The sequence below is a fragment of the Electrona antarctica genome (genome assembly GCF_951216825.1).
Source record: "Electrona antarctica genome assembly, chromosome: 8".
NCBI lineage: Eukaryota > Metazoa > Chordata > Actinopteri > Myctophiformes > Myctophidae > Electrona > Electrona antarctica.
In genome coordinates this window covers 15,671,252-15,688,247 of record NC_136789.1, presented here as the reverse complement: position 1 = coordinate 15,688,247, position 16,996 = coordinate 15,671,252, and the positions used below count along the sequence as shown (strand labels likewise).

Sequence of the window (16,996 nt, the reverse complement as noted above, 5' to 3'; positions counted from 1 at the left end):
TCCTCCCATGTCTGGCAGAGCGTTGGTCCCTGTGACTCTGAGTATGTGCAAGAGAGGGAGATAGAATTCTGCCAGAGAAGCCAGCTTGTGTGTGCTGCCACAACTTGCATTGGATTTAAAGCATCTTCACTAATCCTGAAAGTGGGAATGAAAAGCAACTGACATTTTGTGAGACGCAGGGGAGAAGCCAAGACACTTTTTTCCGGGCAGGTTTCTGAAGCTTTCTGTTGAGAGGTTCAGATACAGAGAGTGAAAGACCGAGTTTGTAAGAATGTATAATTCAGTGTGTTTCTTCATCCTGTCGTGGGTGTTTGCTGTGCTTATGTTCCCAGGTAAGACTACCTATTTTCTCTCTGATCTTTATCTCTCTCATGCTGTTCCTCTTAAGTTGTGGTTCATGCAGAGTGATGCACTGTGGAAACAGAGTTGATGAGAGAGCAGTATATCATCTTTCTATTTCCCTCATACTCTATCTCTCTCTCTCCCTCTCCCTCTCTCTCTCTCTCTCTCTCTCTCTCTCTCTCTCTCTCTCTCTCTCTCTCTCTCTCTATCTCTCTCTCCACAATCTAGAAATGGCCTGTGAAACTAAATAGATATGCAACAATCAAAAGTTGATTCCAACTAGCTGCGCAACAAACAGCATAAATAAACCATGTTGACTCCTTAGTACACTCTGATATACAGCTCTTTGAAAAGACATCACAACAGGCAGTGTCATCTGTCTTTTCACTTTCTCTTAAAGTCATTTTATTTCAGAATGGCAAGATTGAGAGGAGGTTGATGGGTTGATGGAAGAAGCAGGAGAACATGTTTCACTACTGGTATAAATAAGTACTTTAACGGTGTGATTTCGTTTGCATATTGATCCATGTACATAATATCATTGTTGTCCTCACACCTTTACTCCCAGGCACTTCTTGCATGCACAAACAAAAGAACAAACACACAAGACAGAAACACATTGCTGCGGCGTTAATGGATTCAAGCTAAAGCCTTTCAAGCTGTTATACAAACTAAAAAACAACTGCTGTAGTGTAGAGAAGGATAACGCATGGCTTGTTTGTCCAAACCATTGTACTATACAGCCATGGCATCGGCTGTGTTTGACATCATGTCAGTGTGATGCATTATAGGCTTTGGTGCCAAAGACTTCTTGTGTACCTAATTAAATCTTGTTTAGTTTCAGACAAGTGTCTGTCGACAGTGTTGGTTGACAAAAATGTGACAAAAAACTAAAAACAACTGAATCTACCTGTCCAAAGTGATCATGTCACAGGTATGCTTGTTCTCTTACATCTCTTACATCTTACATTTCTGCTAGAGCAGGCGTTCTGATGTTGCCATGATATATATCAACGTGTTTATCTTTTCCTTAATGTAAACAACCTATGCGGAGGCGTTCAGCTGGTTACCTGACAGCTCGTTTCAAAGACATCCCGACACTTCAATTGCATAATGAAATGCCTCGGTGTCTTCCAGCAACGTTTGTATGACACCTATCAACACACATGTCTCACAAATCACAAACATCCTTAAGTACCCTTGTCTCTACTGGGCCGAGGTGACAAGACAAGACTGCACACTTCATTAGGTGCAGGTCTCATCAAGAGAGCAGTGAGTTGTAGGAGGTGTTGTCACTACACGGAGACAGGTGGCTTTTTGTATGGCCCTCTGCAGGGTTAGGGATGATTACCTGTGTGTCTCAGTCGCAATTCAAGCTTGTTTTGTACTTTTAGGACACTTGAGTCAAGTGACATTTGTCAAAAGTTTTGTTGATGCCAATTCAGCAAAAAAAAAAGCCACTCTTGAACAAACATATTGCACTAGCACTTTGTATCTGAATTTGTCCTGGGAAGGGATTTTGCTGAGTAAGCATGATCCTTTTCAATGCTGCCCTGCTTCAGTTTTGCACAGTTGCACCTCCTCCACACCTGGCCAGTACTGAGTACAACTGCAGTCCTGTACTGTTGTAGCCTGGCATGGCCAGACTAATATCACTGCGTACATATTAGTCTCTGGAACTTTGGTGTGGAAGATTTAATTCAAAGGGGCGGGGAACAGATTTCAACGTCACAGCAAAAAAAGTCTCACTTTGAATGTTGGTAGTAGTAGGCCAGATCAGCCAACGCAGGAAAGCTGGAAGTACCCTCACTAAAAACGCCGGGACAACGCTCCACACGTCCCAAACTCTTCTCCCTTCTGGCCCCAAAACTGTGGAATGCACTCCCCGTTGCAATCAGAACTGCAGCATCACTCCCAATCTTCCGCCGTAGTCTGAAGACCCACCTTTTCAGACTCCATCATGGCCCATAGCACTTATCCTACCCCCTTAGATAGCACTTTTTAGACTTAGATAGCATTTGAAACAGACTTATAGCATGTCATGTAGACAGCACAATAATTGCATTGTATGTAGTCATAGCACATCATAGTACATATGTATAGCATAGTATAGTATATATGTTTAGTTAATATGTATAGTGTCATTATATAGATATGTTCTAGTTACGTTCTTAGCTTACGCATGTTTCTTGATAAATGCATTTTATATATGTGATGTATTCCCTTACTTTTGTTCTTGCCTAATGTAAATCGCTCTGGATTAAGAGCGTCTGCTAAATGCCTAAATTGTAAATTGTAGGCTCTGATTGGTCACCCACAACTCTGGGGTGAGCGAAATGTAATTAAAACTGAGGAGTGCCAGACCAGTCTCCCCAGGGATTTTCTTTTTCCTGTGGCAGATTTGTCTGGTACTGTTGGCTCCTGTGCAGAAAAGCTCTTGCTTATAAAGAAACATTGGTTGTAGTAGTTGTTGAGGGAGGAAGGTGTGTTTTATCTCCTTCCTTTATTGTTCCAGCCATTGCAAGAACCGTAACTCACAAGCCTACTTTTCTGACCTGGCTTTGGGTTGACTGTGCCCCTTACATCTCATCCAACAAAGTGTACTGCAGGGGAGGCAGCAGGAGGACTTTCTATACAGATAAACAAAGACAGGACTGAATTCTGTGTTGTACAAGCCAAGGCACTCAAAGTCAGGCAGAGGAGATTACATTACATTTGATGTTTACTGTGTCTGAAACAGAGAGCAGATCAGAAAGCTGTGAGTTATTATGGATGCAGATACATTCTAAAAGCTTGTTTTCTCAGTCTGACTGAGTCATAACCTCATCACTGGCAGAAGAAGAGTTTGCACACTGTAGCTATCTTCTATAAAGAAGAAAAAACAAAACAAAACAAGTGACGTTTCGAGCAACATTGCTCTTCTTCATAACATCTGCACTGGACTTCCAAAAAAAGGAAGTCCAGCTAATTTGCTGCTGTACTAAAGATCTCTTGATTTGCTCCTAATACAATATAGAACTGATTTCAAAGTAAACTTTCAAGGGACTGTTCATTGTTTTGAACGTTCGTGGTTCATTCAATTACTGTTTTTTGTTTGGCTTTTCTGCTGTCTGTTAGTTAGCTCATAACATTAGCAGCTGTTGTCGCTTCGATCTGCGGTCGTAGAGTGGCCGGCTGGCTGCGGTGTGGAAATCAGCCCACCCACGGTGCATGTGTCATAGCTTAGGAGGCAGGCAATCATACTACGCGATTGGCTGGCAGCGTTTCTGGCGGCGTTTCAGAGTATGGGTCAGACTCCCATAGCTCAGGAAGTCATGCCCCATCATTTGAGAAACCCTGATGCATCCTCATTCACACAGCCTTCAGAGATAACTTTACCATACCATTATGTCCTCATATCTTTATGATACCAATAAAATACCCTAGGCCTAGAACATGAGTTGTGCTATCTAAAATCTAACAATGACTGCAAACAAAAGGCAGCAATTGGCAGCAAATTGTCCATGATAAAAGGGAGACAATTGGAAAGTAATGGGAACGTTGTGGCATCATATTTCTGATGCATGACTCAAAATGTGGCCAAGGTTTATGCCTGATCAAAGCCCTGTTGACTTCCACCATAAAAGTAAAGTAATATAGTATAGTAAATATTATAAAACATAATTGTGAAAAATACATAATTATTACTTGGTTGTACTTCTGTGACCTGTACTGCCAGTGTGCACAAGTGCTGATCATCAAGCTGTTTGCAATATTTGCTACATGCCCTAGTGCGCACGCACGCACGCACGCACACACACACACACACACACACACACACACACACACACACACACACACACACACACACACACACACACACACACACACACACACACACACACACACACTTTGACCCTCTTATAGAAGGCCAGTCTGCTAAAAAATAAAATCCATAGTGTCTGATGTATAAGTAAGTATAACTTAAATAAGTACAACTTCAAATAGCAAATGTATCTGCTTACTGTCAATATCCACCAAGAATGTCTATCAAGAAGTCCTTAATTGCTTATCCAGCAACATGAGACATCATTATGGTGGAGCAGCCAAATTGGTAGTCATCAAGCTCTTCCCACAATGGGATAACGTGGGAGGCAGAGAGAGAGAGAGAGAGAGAGAGAGAGAGAGAGAGAGAGAGAGAGAGAGAGAGAGAGAGAGAGAGAGAGAGAGAGAGAGAGAGAGAGAGAGAGAGAGAGAGAGAGAGAGAGAGAGAGAGAGAGAGAGAGAGAGAGAGAGAGAGAGAGAGAGAGAGAGAGCGAGAGAGCGAGAGAGCGAGAGAGCGAGAGCGAGAGCGAGAGAGCGAGAGGAGAGAGAGAGAGAACTACACTATATTTTTTAAATTGATAGGATTCAAACACGAAGGAACAGCCAGTGGGTGTGCGAATTGTGGTAACCATGGCAAACATCTGTGTGCTTGTGTGCGTGTGTGTGCATTTGTGAATCTTACAAATGTTAATACATGTAAGTGTATTTAGATTATTAGTAATGCATGACAGCAAAAATGAGAGAGACATTTTAATCCAGAAAGCAACATTTAGTTTTATCCTTGGCTGACAATTGGCTGTGTTCTACATAACTGGGATGGATATATTTATATATACAATAATATATAATATATATATTATATAATAAATATATACATTTTATTGATTGATTTATTGATATGGGTGACTGCACTATTGAGTCATTTTCTATTTAATTAAAGGGCCACAAGTACATTATTTTGTTCCCAAGCTGAACCAAAGTTACTGTATATATGAATAAGATAACATTTTAGTTGTGAACAATAATGGTTGCTGAACAGTTAGGCCAGTGAATCTCACAGAATTGTAGACAAACAGATGAACATAATCTTGATTCATGTGCCTGTATATTATAGTTACAACACTCACTAACATAAGGGAACATACACAAAAGTGTAATAGTTGGGTCATGGATTTTGTTTTTGTTATGTGTTATCTAGGGAAATGTGGAAGAGGAGGAGGAATTTGTTCAGTTATATTAGGACCATACTGGTCTATGTTTGGTTGCATTTCATCCAAACGCTTCCAAATGTACCTGAATACAATCAAAACAAAAATGATATACAGTATGTTAACGTCATTAGATCAGACAGTTATTTTGTTTATGTTTAATGTATCTAATCTTCATACTTTTATGTCAAATTTGGTTGGTAAAATTCGTGAGCCTCATAAAAATAACACAGAAACCGTCAAAGTTCAACGATTGCAAAAAACTAGCCGATCCACATGCTTGTAGATCGATATTTGTCGTACGAGGAAGCATATTGTGTTTAAGTGCTTTTCACAAATCGAACCCAATTCAAGCCACAGTCTTCAAGGCTTTTCGATCCATGAGTACAGCCTCATAAGCTTCAATGCATTGGGCCATTTGTCATAACATGCCTAAAGCCTGGTTCATGCAACGTCACAGGACACCTTTGTTCATTGATCCCGACCATCGAAAATGATGGATTGAATTTATCAGTGAATCATTTGTTGGGAACATTAAGATTCACTTTATTAGCATAGGATTGTTAACCCATTGAAACCTGATGCCAATTCCACAGATGCCTTCTAAATCAGTTATCAAACTAAATGGGAGGATTTGTGTTAAAGGAGAATTCCATGCTAGAAGGCTTTCTTACCTTTCTTTGTAGTTGTTACGTCCCCACCAAAGAGGTCCAGGTATTTTTTTGTGCAAAAACTCCTTATTGGCTATTTCCCCTACCATAAGCCCTCAATGAATTGCATTGAATTGAATGGGAATTGAATGGGGCTATGGGGTGTTGTGCTAATTCGCTTATTTCCATCAAAATAAGTAGTAAAGTGTGCCGCTTGGGATATTATTTACATTATGAAGAGAGGATATATACAAGAAATATATAATTTTGAGCGATGGAAATAAGCAAATTAGCACAACACCCCATAGCCCCATTCAATTCCCATTCAATGCAATTCATTTAGGGCTTATGGTATGGGAAATAGCCAATAAGGAGCTTTTGCACAAAATAACACCTGGTCCTCTTTGGTGGGGACGTAACAACTACAAAGAAAGGTAAGAAAGCCTTTTAGTATGGAATTCTCCTTTAAGAATATTCAAAAGTATTCAAGAATTTTCACACTTTCTACATTAAAAAATACAAAATAAAATAAAAATTGCAGATGTACAAGCTCACAGCGCAACACAAAGTGACACACTGTGAACTTGTATATCTGCTATTTTTGAGAACTACTGTTGTAAACCACTAGAGTTCTGAATAACTTTTGTTGCTAGCTAAAATCTAAAATGACAGATGCTTTCCCGGATTTAATGGGTTAATACTGTAACTCATTATTAATGTCAGCAAATGTCACTTAGCCTAAACTGTGATTATAAATCACGTGTTCTTGAGTACTTTATCATACAGTAGGGGTACAACTATTGGAACCCCCTTTAAAGGGGTTGGAAATTAGGCATGTAACGATATAACGTATATCGATATTAATCCCGACGATGTATATCGATTTAAATACAAAATAAAAATCGATTTTCAAAAAATAGATTATTATTATTATTTTTTTAGGAAGAGCTAGTGAATTATGGTGTGTGTGTGATATGAAATGTGAGCTTTAATCATATTCCATCATATTCAAGTGCTTTTGGAGAGAAATGAGACATGCAGTCACTTTCAGTAGTAGAAGCCTGCAGAGGGGAGCTGTGTGTCTGTGACTGTGCCCAGGTGATGGTCGTTGATGCTCTTTAATACATCAAGGAAGGCAATTATGTTTCTGCACTGTCAAATAGGTCTACATCTATCCTAAGATGCCATCAAAGAAAGCTTTTTTTACATGTTAACTCGAGCTAGGTTCTAAACAAGAAAGCATGTTTACAGTTGTTGCACAGAAATTAAGAAATTTTACATGAAAAGTAATGCTACTTTTGCAATGTAGTAATTTGTAATTGTGAAAAAGCTCGGGGGGGATAGATAAATCATAAAAAAAATATTTTTTTTGTCATTTGTCTGGAAAATAAAATATCGTGAAAAATCATATTGTGAACCTCATATCGTGATACGTATCGTACCGTGAGTTGAGTGTATCGTTACATGCTTATTGGAAATGCAATACAATGAATGTTTATTTTAGCAATATCGGCATATGTAGAAAACGGTTGTGCTATATAAATACATTTATGAGTCTCGTGCTCAAAATTCACATTGTATGATAGATGACAGGAAAGGAGATGAGATGTGACAATACATGCCATGGTGGTGCACAATCATCTCCCTTGCCTGCAGTAGTATAGAGGCTTGCTCATGGCATGCAGGGGCATTTCAGTCAACACCAGTGTTAATTGTGACTAATGTGTTACAAAGTAACGCGCAACTAGGCCTACGTTTTGCCGTAACTAGTAGTGTAACTATAGTTGCTCTAACCAATTCAGTAATGCCCTTACAGTTCATGAAATTTAAATTGGATCAGTACTTTGTGTGAATATAGCCCACAACTTCAGATGATGAAAGGCTTCTTATGATCCGAGTCATCCGACTTCTACTCTCACACTAGTCCTATCTGTGACCTCCTCCTTAACTCGCTGTGTGTGGAGAACCCGATCTGACTGAGGGGATAATCAGCTCCTCATTTCTTACCTTTTTCTCTATCATATCCAACATGTACAGGTAGTCCCAGACAGCTATCCTGAAGATGTCTGTAGTTCCAACCGTCTCAGGAAATTAATATTGATGGGTTGAAACTTGAAACAACTGGCCAACCCAAATTTAACATGTTTGTGCATTTAATATGGCAGCCAGAAATGCGACTCTCTGTTTAGCCATCTGCTCCAAAGTCACGCAGAACTAAAAAGACTGATTTCATGGTTCAGTATGAGGTTATTGACATGATTCCTAAATGTATACTCATAACAATCAGGATGTATGATCATTAGGCTAGCAATAACCCACCTATCTCCCATCAGACTCTCCACTGTCCCCAGTCAGAGTTATGAGTGTAGCATTATGTGCAGGATGTACAGTAAGTCTAAACTTTTTGGAATATTTAATTTAGAAAGAAGAATCCGTTCTCTCACACTTATGCCAATGTCAACCCCTGCTATAGGCTAGTAGCCTTTCCCAAACGGTAGCGGTTCCCAAACCTTTTTGGCCATGCACCCCCTGTTACCTCCTGACCTAGCCGACGCACCCCCCACATGGAAATATAAATGGCATAAGCTATATAGGGACATACATTTCCTATTTATCCACATATATGCACATAAATGAACCTGAATATGGCTTATATATGCAGCATAGGCTATATTCTGCATATACTTGCCATATATTGGCATAATATGTTAATATATTTAAAATAAAACCATAGCACCACCATTAGCCTTTTCATGTCGCGCACCCCCTAGAATGTTCTCGCGCACCACAAGGGGTGCACACACCACAGTTTGGGAACCACTGGGCTATACTATTATACATATATTTAGTGAGCTTAGTGACAAAATGATGAAAGTTGACAGTTGTGGTCTTGTGCAACATGAAAATGTATACATTAATACTGAAGCAAATAAACATAATGTTAGCAACGAATAACTAATTACTTTTATAATGCAGTAACTAGTAAAGTAACTGTATTACCTTTTTAATAACTATAACTAGTAACTACTAATTTAAAGTTACTTGCCCGACACAGGCCAGGTGGCCCAGTAGTTAGCCATGTTGCCTCACAGCAACAAAGTCCTGGGTTTGAACCCCTGTAGGGGGCCTTTCCATGTGGAGTTTGAATGTTCTCACTATGTTTTGCTTTGGTTTCCTCTGGGGGCAAAAAAACAAACCCCCAAAAAACAAAAACAAAAAGCTTGTTACTGTAGTTACTCCTGCCATTGCCCTTGACTAGTGTACTGACATTACAAATGGAGTTGGTCCCCAGGCAGTGGGTGCTGCACTGTGGCTGCAGTCCTAAGTGCTTGTGATGGGTCAAATGCAGAGGACAAATCTCCCCAAGGGGATAATACACATTAAATAATAAATCAAGTACACCTTAACCTCAAGAGAGTCTCTTAAATGTAGCCTACGTATCATTTATGCAATTTTAAGTCATTTTGGAAATTGTTGATGTTGATGCTGTAGTTACAGTAGTTAGTTGTTCTTCTTAGTGTTAAATATGCCTTGTGCAAAGACATAACTAGTGTAAGGTCCGCTAGAATTGATGAGGACCATTTTATCTACTTGGATTGGGCTATTTTCTTGGAAGCTTTTAAGCGTTCAATGGACAAAGACAAACATCAATGCAGTGATTCATTCCTTACAATTAGCCATGATAATGCAAAGACAGTCAACATCGACTAACACTCATTATAAGAGAAGTTTATCCATTCATCACCCCTCCCTTTTATAGTAGAGACTGTGTTCCCTGGCATCATTGACAGTTCCCTTGTGAGAATGTATTGAATGTTGGCAGTTAAGCGAGTGCATCGGACTCTTAGAATGAATGACTCGGATGGATTGTCACTGAATCGGAGATGGATGGTGCAAGTAAGAATGAGATCTATTATTCGTGTGTGTGTGTGTGTGTGTGTGTGTGTGTGTGTGTGTGTGTGTGTGTGTGTGTGTGTGTGTGTGTGTGTGTGTGTGTGTGTGTGTGTGTGCGTGTGCGTGTGTGTGCGTGCATTGTGCGATTCCAGTCAGCAATGAGCTGGGTTCCTTTTGCGAACAGCATCTCTGTTTCAACCTTTTCTATTTATGTTAACAATAATAAGTCATTAATTTCAGTCATTTATTAATTTACTTCTGTCCCCTATTACTGAAAAGAAGAACATTATGCTAATATATACTATAACCAACCTATGATGACATGCCCGAATAAGGACGCCATGTAATGATGAAAGTGATTTTAAAAGGATGATCGATCGATCTGTACTGTGGGTTGCTATTGGCTAATCTAAGCTAAATGCAGTTATAAAGTGAGTATTGTATACAAAGTGCAGTTATTAAATTGACTTAACAGTAGGCCTGGCCCTACACTGTTAACACAGTTATCACTTTGGAATAGCTTAATTGAACATTTGGAAGCACTTCCATGCCACAATGTTGACCACTCTCCACACACTGTTGTTCCTAGCAAACTGCACAATAATGTAATGCTGCATTCACACTTGCAGCTACAAAGCTGCAGCCTACCATTCATGGAAGCCAGCGACATGAAAATACAAAGCGAAGCCCAATGTTTGTAACTGCTACAAAATCTACATCCAACTTGGGCTGGCTTCAGTGCCAGCTACAACGCTACAGAACAACCAAGTGTTGTTTAACCATTTCCACTCAACTTCTCTCTTGACACGATTTCTGCTTTTAAAAATTAATGATTTCTGTCAGCCAGATCTTGACATCAATAAGCATTTGATCAACATATCAACATTGTAACTGCCTGTGTGAACACAGCATTAAAAATCCCACATGGACAACGGGCTGTTGACAGACGGGATACTAATACATTCAGCTTCTGAAAGTTGGAGCAGAGAGTTTCTTGGACGGAAATGTTTTTCCTTATTGTCCAACTTGCTTGTGCCTGGCAGTGTTGACAGTGGCTGTTGTAGCAAAACTGTGCTGTGCATTTTTCTTTTGTTTCATCACCACCACCACCTTTCAAAAATATTCTATTTCCAGTGCTATAATTGGGTAATCTGATCTAGTCTTGTGTCAGCGTAAAAAAGTGTGTACAGTATACGTGATCAGCAAACACATTGTGACATTATATATTGTCCAGTACTGTCAATTATCCTTTCCGCTCATTATGTTGGATACTAAGGGTTAATGAGTAGCATTGCATTCTAATGTGAATCATGGCCAGGCTATTTTGTTGTAAATTGGTGTATGTGTAGAATTATCTGTGATGTATTTACATGTGAGACTGAAAAGTGGGAAAGGCAGTCTCTGTCTTTACCACAGCATGTACACAGTACAGTATGTTTATTGTACAGTTTTCAGATTACACCCACTCTGACATTTGAGGTTGCGGTGCCCCATGCCATTTGTCAAAATTTCCAGACTGTTGGGTTTTTAGAATAATGGGCCCATTCTTGTGCTCTGTGCATAATTATATGCCTTTCCAATGGATAACAGTGTACAAATAGGAAATACAGCGTCATGCTGTATTTCTAATAATGCAGGACAAAATCTACCTACACCCACGTGACAGTGTAAGTGCACAACATGAACCAAATGTACCCTCTGTGGGGTGAGTTAGGGGGGGGTCCTTGAATTAAAATTTTTGAGAACGACTGCACTAACCCTGCCATCACAAGATCCAAGGCCAGACACTCAGTCAGTTTGTACAGAAAGATTCTGTGGGCTCAGATCATACAGCATGCTCCTTGTGAGCAAGATAATTTGTCTGCATGTCCTCTGTCTCTGCCCTTGGGTTCCTGTCTAGACACTGACCTATCTGAAATAAAGCATAATGCCAATAATAAAAAATAAAATAAATTATCAGCCCCCAACATGACTTGTTAATGTTAAAGTGCTGCAAGCGAATGGATGCAAGGCCAATGACCCCCCCCCCCCCCCCTTAACGCATGCACACACGCACACACTCCATGCACACATGCAAGCACTCCATACACAGGTGTGCGCACGCTCGCTCACACACACACACACACACACACACACACACGCACACGCACACACACCACCTCCGGAGAAAGCAGGCCTGGTATTTTAGAGGTCTGTTAGAGTCCTCTATTATTATAGGTATTTTAGAGTCCTTCTGCACACCTACAATGGACAGGTGCGTCGGATAACTGGAACTGAGAAGTAGAGAAAAAAAGAATCCCGTCTTCACTTGGAATCGCAATGGCAACCATTCTCACTCCAATGAAATGCCCGCTCAGCAGCGCATCGCATGAAACAAACACGTCAACAAATTCCAAGTTAACTGATAGATTTAATATATGATGAATTGAAAGGTTCAACTTCCAGCCGCTCCACACCACGCACCTCCCCAGTCCCCAAGCCATGAGTTAACATTATTTCTTGATTGATTGATTTAAGTTTGTATTAACAGTTTACAGTACATTTGCACAACTCAATACAAAAACTGTTAACTGTTACTCTGTGAGTGGACGACACCATAAAGCATTACACTTGTTTACAAGAGGGTCCACCTTGTTCAATTCATCATAACATTTTGTACACTATACACTTCTATAAAGCCAAAAACAGGAAATCATCATAAAGGAGGTAAAAAGGGGGGAAAACATATACAGTGGGGGGGAAAAGGGGTGGGTGGAGGTGGGTGGAGTCAAGGGATTTACATGTCTTAATGACAGTTGGTAGGGCGTTCCACATTTTTGTGGCATAGGAGTGAAATGAATTTAGGTGGACCCTCTTGTAAACAAGTGTAATGCTTTATTGGGTCGTCCACTCGCAGTTAACAGTCTTTGTATTGAGTTGTGCTTGAAATGTAGGCTACTGTAATTCTGCAAACTGTTAATAAATAGTTCAATCAATCAATCAATCAATACTTGTTTGTGCCGAATCTGGGTTGCACATGGTTTGTTGAACTCCCTCTGGTGTTGCTGGCATATGATTAGACTGACTGAGCCTCACTGTTTATTATGATACACTTTATTTCATATCAACCATATGCACTTAGGCCTAGAACCCAGGGTTTGGGTTAGAACTAGGGTTAGGGTTTTTTTTTTATCGCGGTAACGAACCCGATACCGCGGTATGCGTTGTATACCGGCGGTATGGCGATATTGCGGTTATTGCACCCAGCCCTATACAATGCACAATTAGGCTATTTAATGTGTAATTAATAACTAATGAAGCATGCCTTTTCATTTGCTGCCTTGAAAAAAAAGTCCTTCTCTGTTCTATGCTGATTTGTTTCTTTGTGTGCTGAGAACATGCTACTGACCTTTAGTACTCGCTTTCTAACCGGACCGCAAAAGACCATGCAGGCGTGGCCCTTGCGCCTAAACACAGGCAGACGGCTGTCTTGAGTGACAGGCTGACAGGCAGTGCTGATAAGAGGCAGGATCGTGTTTATTTGAGTTATTTTATTTGGTATTTCAACGCGATTTCCTAGTATGCATGGAAAGATAGATAGAGAGATTGATAGATAGATCTCATTCTCAATTGTATCTCTTGTGTGTGACAGGTGATGGCCTACCCATTCTGCAGACTGTTAATACAAGTTTCAATCAATCAATCCGATGGTCAGTTATAGTTAGGCAGTCATATAGAATGTATAATATATAAATAATATGTAAAATAAAGGAATTGTAGGGTACATCATGTCACAGAGCTCATATTTATGTTCAAACATGTTAATCCCTATCCGAGTTGGTTATCTGGATTTTGGGTAGTTCAAAGATTTGGATCACTTTGATTAATGCGATCTGTGATCATAGAATTATCTCATAAATATAAGTTCCATTAATTAAATCACACCCCAAATCCTGATCCACTCGGATCTCTCACGCACGCACACACACATATAAATGCCTATCCACAATGTATAAAATATAATCTAAGCTCGAATATAAAACAAATTAGGAATGGTTTGATGTTGTTTGGAAATGTTACAGGGTTATGCAGTACTAGCAATTTTGCGCCAGCAATATTGTTTTAATATGTAGGACTAAACGGCATTATCATTTTTGTTTCAGGTGGGAGCGGTAGACAGAAATAGTTGTGGGCATGTGTCGTGTGCATTCGTCACTTTGAGTGGCACTTGTGCTAATGGTCAACGAGTTTGAACATCTATTGTTGATTTTGACAACATCCAAGACACTCCACTCCAGTCATGGAGTGATGGAAAATGTGTGATACATGACCCAGGTATGATTGTGTTAAAAGCTGAGCTATTATTCTATGAACAGTTGGTGGCAGGCGCCTCCAGATGCTGCGAGTCGAGTGAATATAGAGAAATACACCATCAATCACTGACCTATTTGCCCAGTATGGAAACGTATTGGGATCTAGTGTGGCACTTGGACATATCTTCCCATACCTTGCTCAAACACTTTCATTACAACATATCCGTTGCTGACCGACAGAAACCTTATATCTCAAAATGTCAACTTTTGATGTTTTTCTGATCTACAAGCTCACAAATCAAAAGTCATATTTGGCCGGTAAAAACAACTGTGTTGGAGACGAGCAGCGAAAAGAGAGAGGGAGAGCAGCTTGTAGCTCCGATATCAAAGTAATACATTTATTGTTAGAAATAGTCAAGTAAAGGCTGTGCGTAAGGGTAATAGAAACACCTGCATACAGTACGTATGCAGCATCAGCTTGGGCAGATGTGAGACTCTCAAAGATCATCAGCATCAGCAAGAGAAGATATTTTAGGACTTGCCTTGTCTCACTGAAATATTGATTGAAATTTAAAAGGGATATCCGTTGCAGTGGAGAAGATGTCAGTCTTATCCTAGACCAACTGTAACAAAAGCAATGGACTGAGCAACCTAAAAATAATCTAATCCCTGTCATATACATTTATATATTATATCATTGTCAAGTCATACCATTATACAACAGTCATTTCTGCAAAGGGACCCCTCAGTAAAAGGGGTGACCTTCTAGCTCTCATGAACAGATGACTAAAAACCATACTTTTCATGGTCATAAGGCATTCAATTATGTTCAGGATTGCTAATATTAAAGTATATTAGGTTGGAAGTGTAAGACAAGATAGTCAACAGAATTGTAAACGGGCTCCGCACCAGGAAGGTACGCTTTGGTTAGCTTGTGTGGTAGCTTATAATATTGACTAATGCATGTAAACTTGCCAAAATAGGGACATTGGTTACTGGTTATACACAACCTTCTACAAGAACCACAAATTAACCGCATGCACAAGTCACAGGTACAGTAGCTCCTGCAGCAGTTTATGGTTTGGTCTCTCTGGTGTGCATTGATGGAGCCTCAGATTCAGACCCCCAGCATATCCAATCAGGCAGTGCTGATGCCACTCTAGTTACACAATTGGTGAAAAAAAGCAAAACAAATATTTGTAGATTCTTTATTGTTAATTATTTATTTTTCCTCTGGATGCGAGCTCATTTCAATGCCTGAATAACAGGAAATCATGCTTGGCCATGCCACGTTATGCTAATTTGCTGGCTTTCTGCTCAATGGCCTGCCCCCTAAGATAGCTCTTATTCATCTGAATTCATTACAAATTGAAAATCTGTCTTGAGAGATTTGGCAGATAGTGATAAAATATAGATTATGACTGGGACATTTGTTGTGGCCCACTAGCCTTCCAGATTGGATGAGGACATGAACTGAGACTCCTCATAGCCTTATTTGTTGACAAAAACAACATTTGATCCTCACTTTCATTTAACTCATTTATTGCGGCTAGCTGTTAGCATAAATCCCAGTTCCAGGTACCACCATACACACTTCTTTAAAAGTTGGAGTTTGCCCGCCCCCCACACAAACTCGCTACACACACTCAAGTATAATTGGAACAAGCACACAGATTACCTTTCGTCAGAAGCTTTTACATGGAGGGAGTGTCGTGGTACAAAGGCACAAATTAAAACCTGAAATTTGGATGGGAGAAGATCCACCAAGGACAGCTCTCCTGGAGTCCGACTTATGGACGGTTGAAATTGAAAATCCTCCTTTCAGCTGCTTTACACAGTGATTATATTTTCAATCCCATAGCTGGAGCGGTGGGGCGTAGCCATAGGTACCGGACCAATGTTAAGCGCTGCGCTGGGACTCAACCATTATATAGAGTAGACAGAGTATACATTGGGGTCCGTATATATACAGACCTGGGATATGACGTCCCCTAGTGTCGCGGTCCGTATATATATACGGACATGGGAAAGAGAGAATTATTGAGTAGATTAACATTACTGTCATTGAGGAATTGTCCGGGTTAGACCTGCTGGGATTTCCGACTCGTGTCACCAGGCCTTTCTTTCCACATGGCAGAACTGCCTGGTTTTCATACCAAACTGACTAGTGTAATGCAGAGAGGTAGTAGTTGACCCTAGTCTAATGCAGGGAGGTAGTTGGCTGAGAACACGTCATGTGCAACGGTCAAAGGGCGCTAGTCTAGTTACTTGTGCAAGCAGAGCGTGCAAGTAATGTTGTTTGTCCGGTGCTCCGATGCGTATGTCCCGTGGCAGCGTATGACGTAATGATTAATTTGTGCTTGATAGGGCATTGGTGTCAGATTACATACATGTATACATAGGGACATTACCTTTAATCCACCCGACACTGAAACATATCATTATTTGTGATATGTACTTGTGTGCAACACGCAAGTAGGCACTCGACAGAGTGCAGTTCTAGTTGTTTTCTACTTCCACACTCTCTGCAGCAAACAGTGTTTGACATGTTCATTTCAATCTGCATGAAGGTCACTCACAGTGACAGACACTGAATCTTGTGCAGATTGGTCAGCTACTGTACTGCAATATCATTCCCCTCACCTGGGGCAAATAAATGTTGGGTGTGTGTTAAAGGGAGAGACCTGCCAGTATGCCACAAGAAATCCAGCTCTTGAGGAGAGGAGATGAGGAGGAAAGGATCAGAAAGTGGACAGCAGCAACAGTGCTAACAATAGAAATAAGGAAGAAACACTGAAGGGTTTCA

At 40.2% G+C, this 16,996-nt stretch overlaps 1 protein-coding gene across 1 annotated transcript in view; it reads left to right on the top strand.

The window, feature by feature from the left end:
* Nucleotides 1-242: 242 nt before the first annotated feature.
* Nucleotides 243-16,996, top strand: part of opcml (opioid binding protein/cell adhesion molecule-like) — a gene marked incomplete at its 5' end in the record, with an annotated part of 291,631 nt that continues 274,877 nt past the window's right edge. The window contains one exon of the mRNA XM_079508540.1: nt 243-332. Coding sequence (XP_079364666.1) covers nt 272-332 — 61 coding nt within the window. The remainder of the gene's footprint in view (nt 333-16,996) is intronic.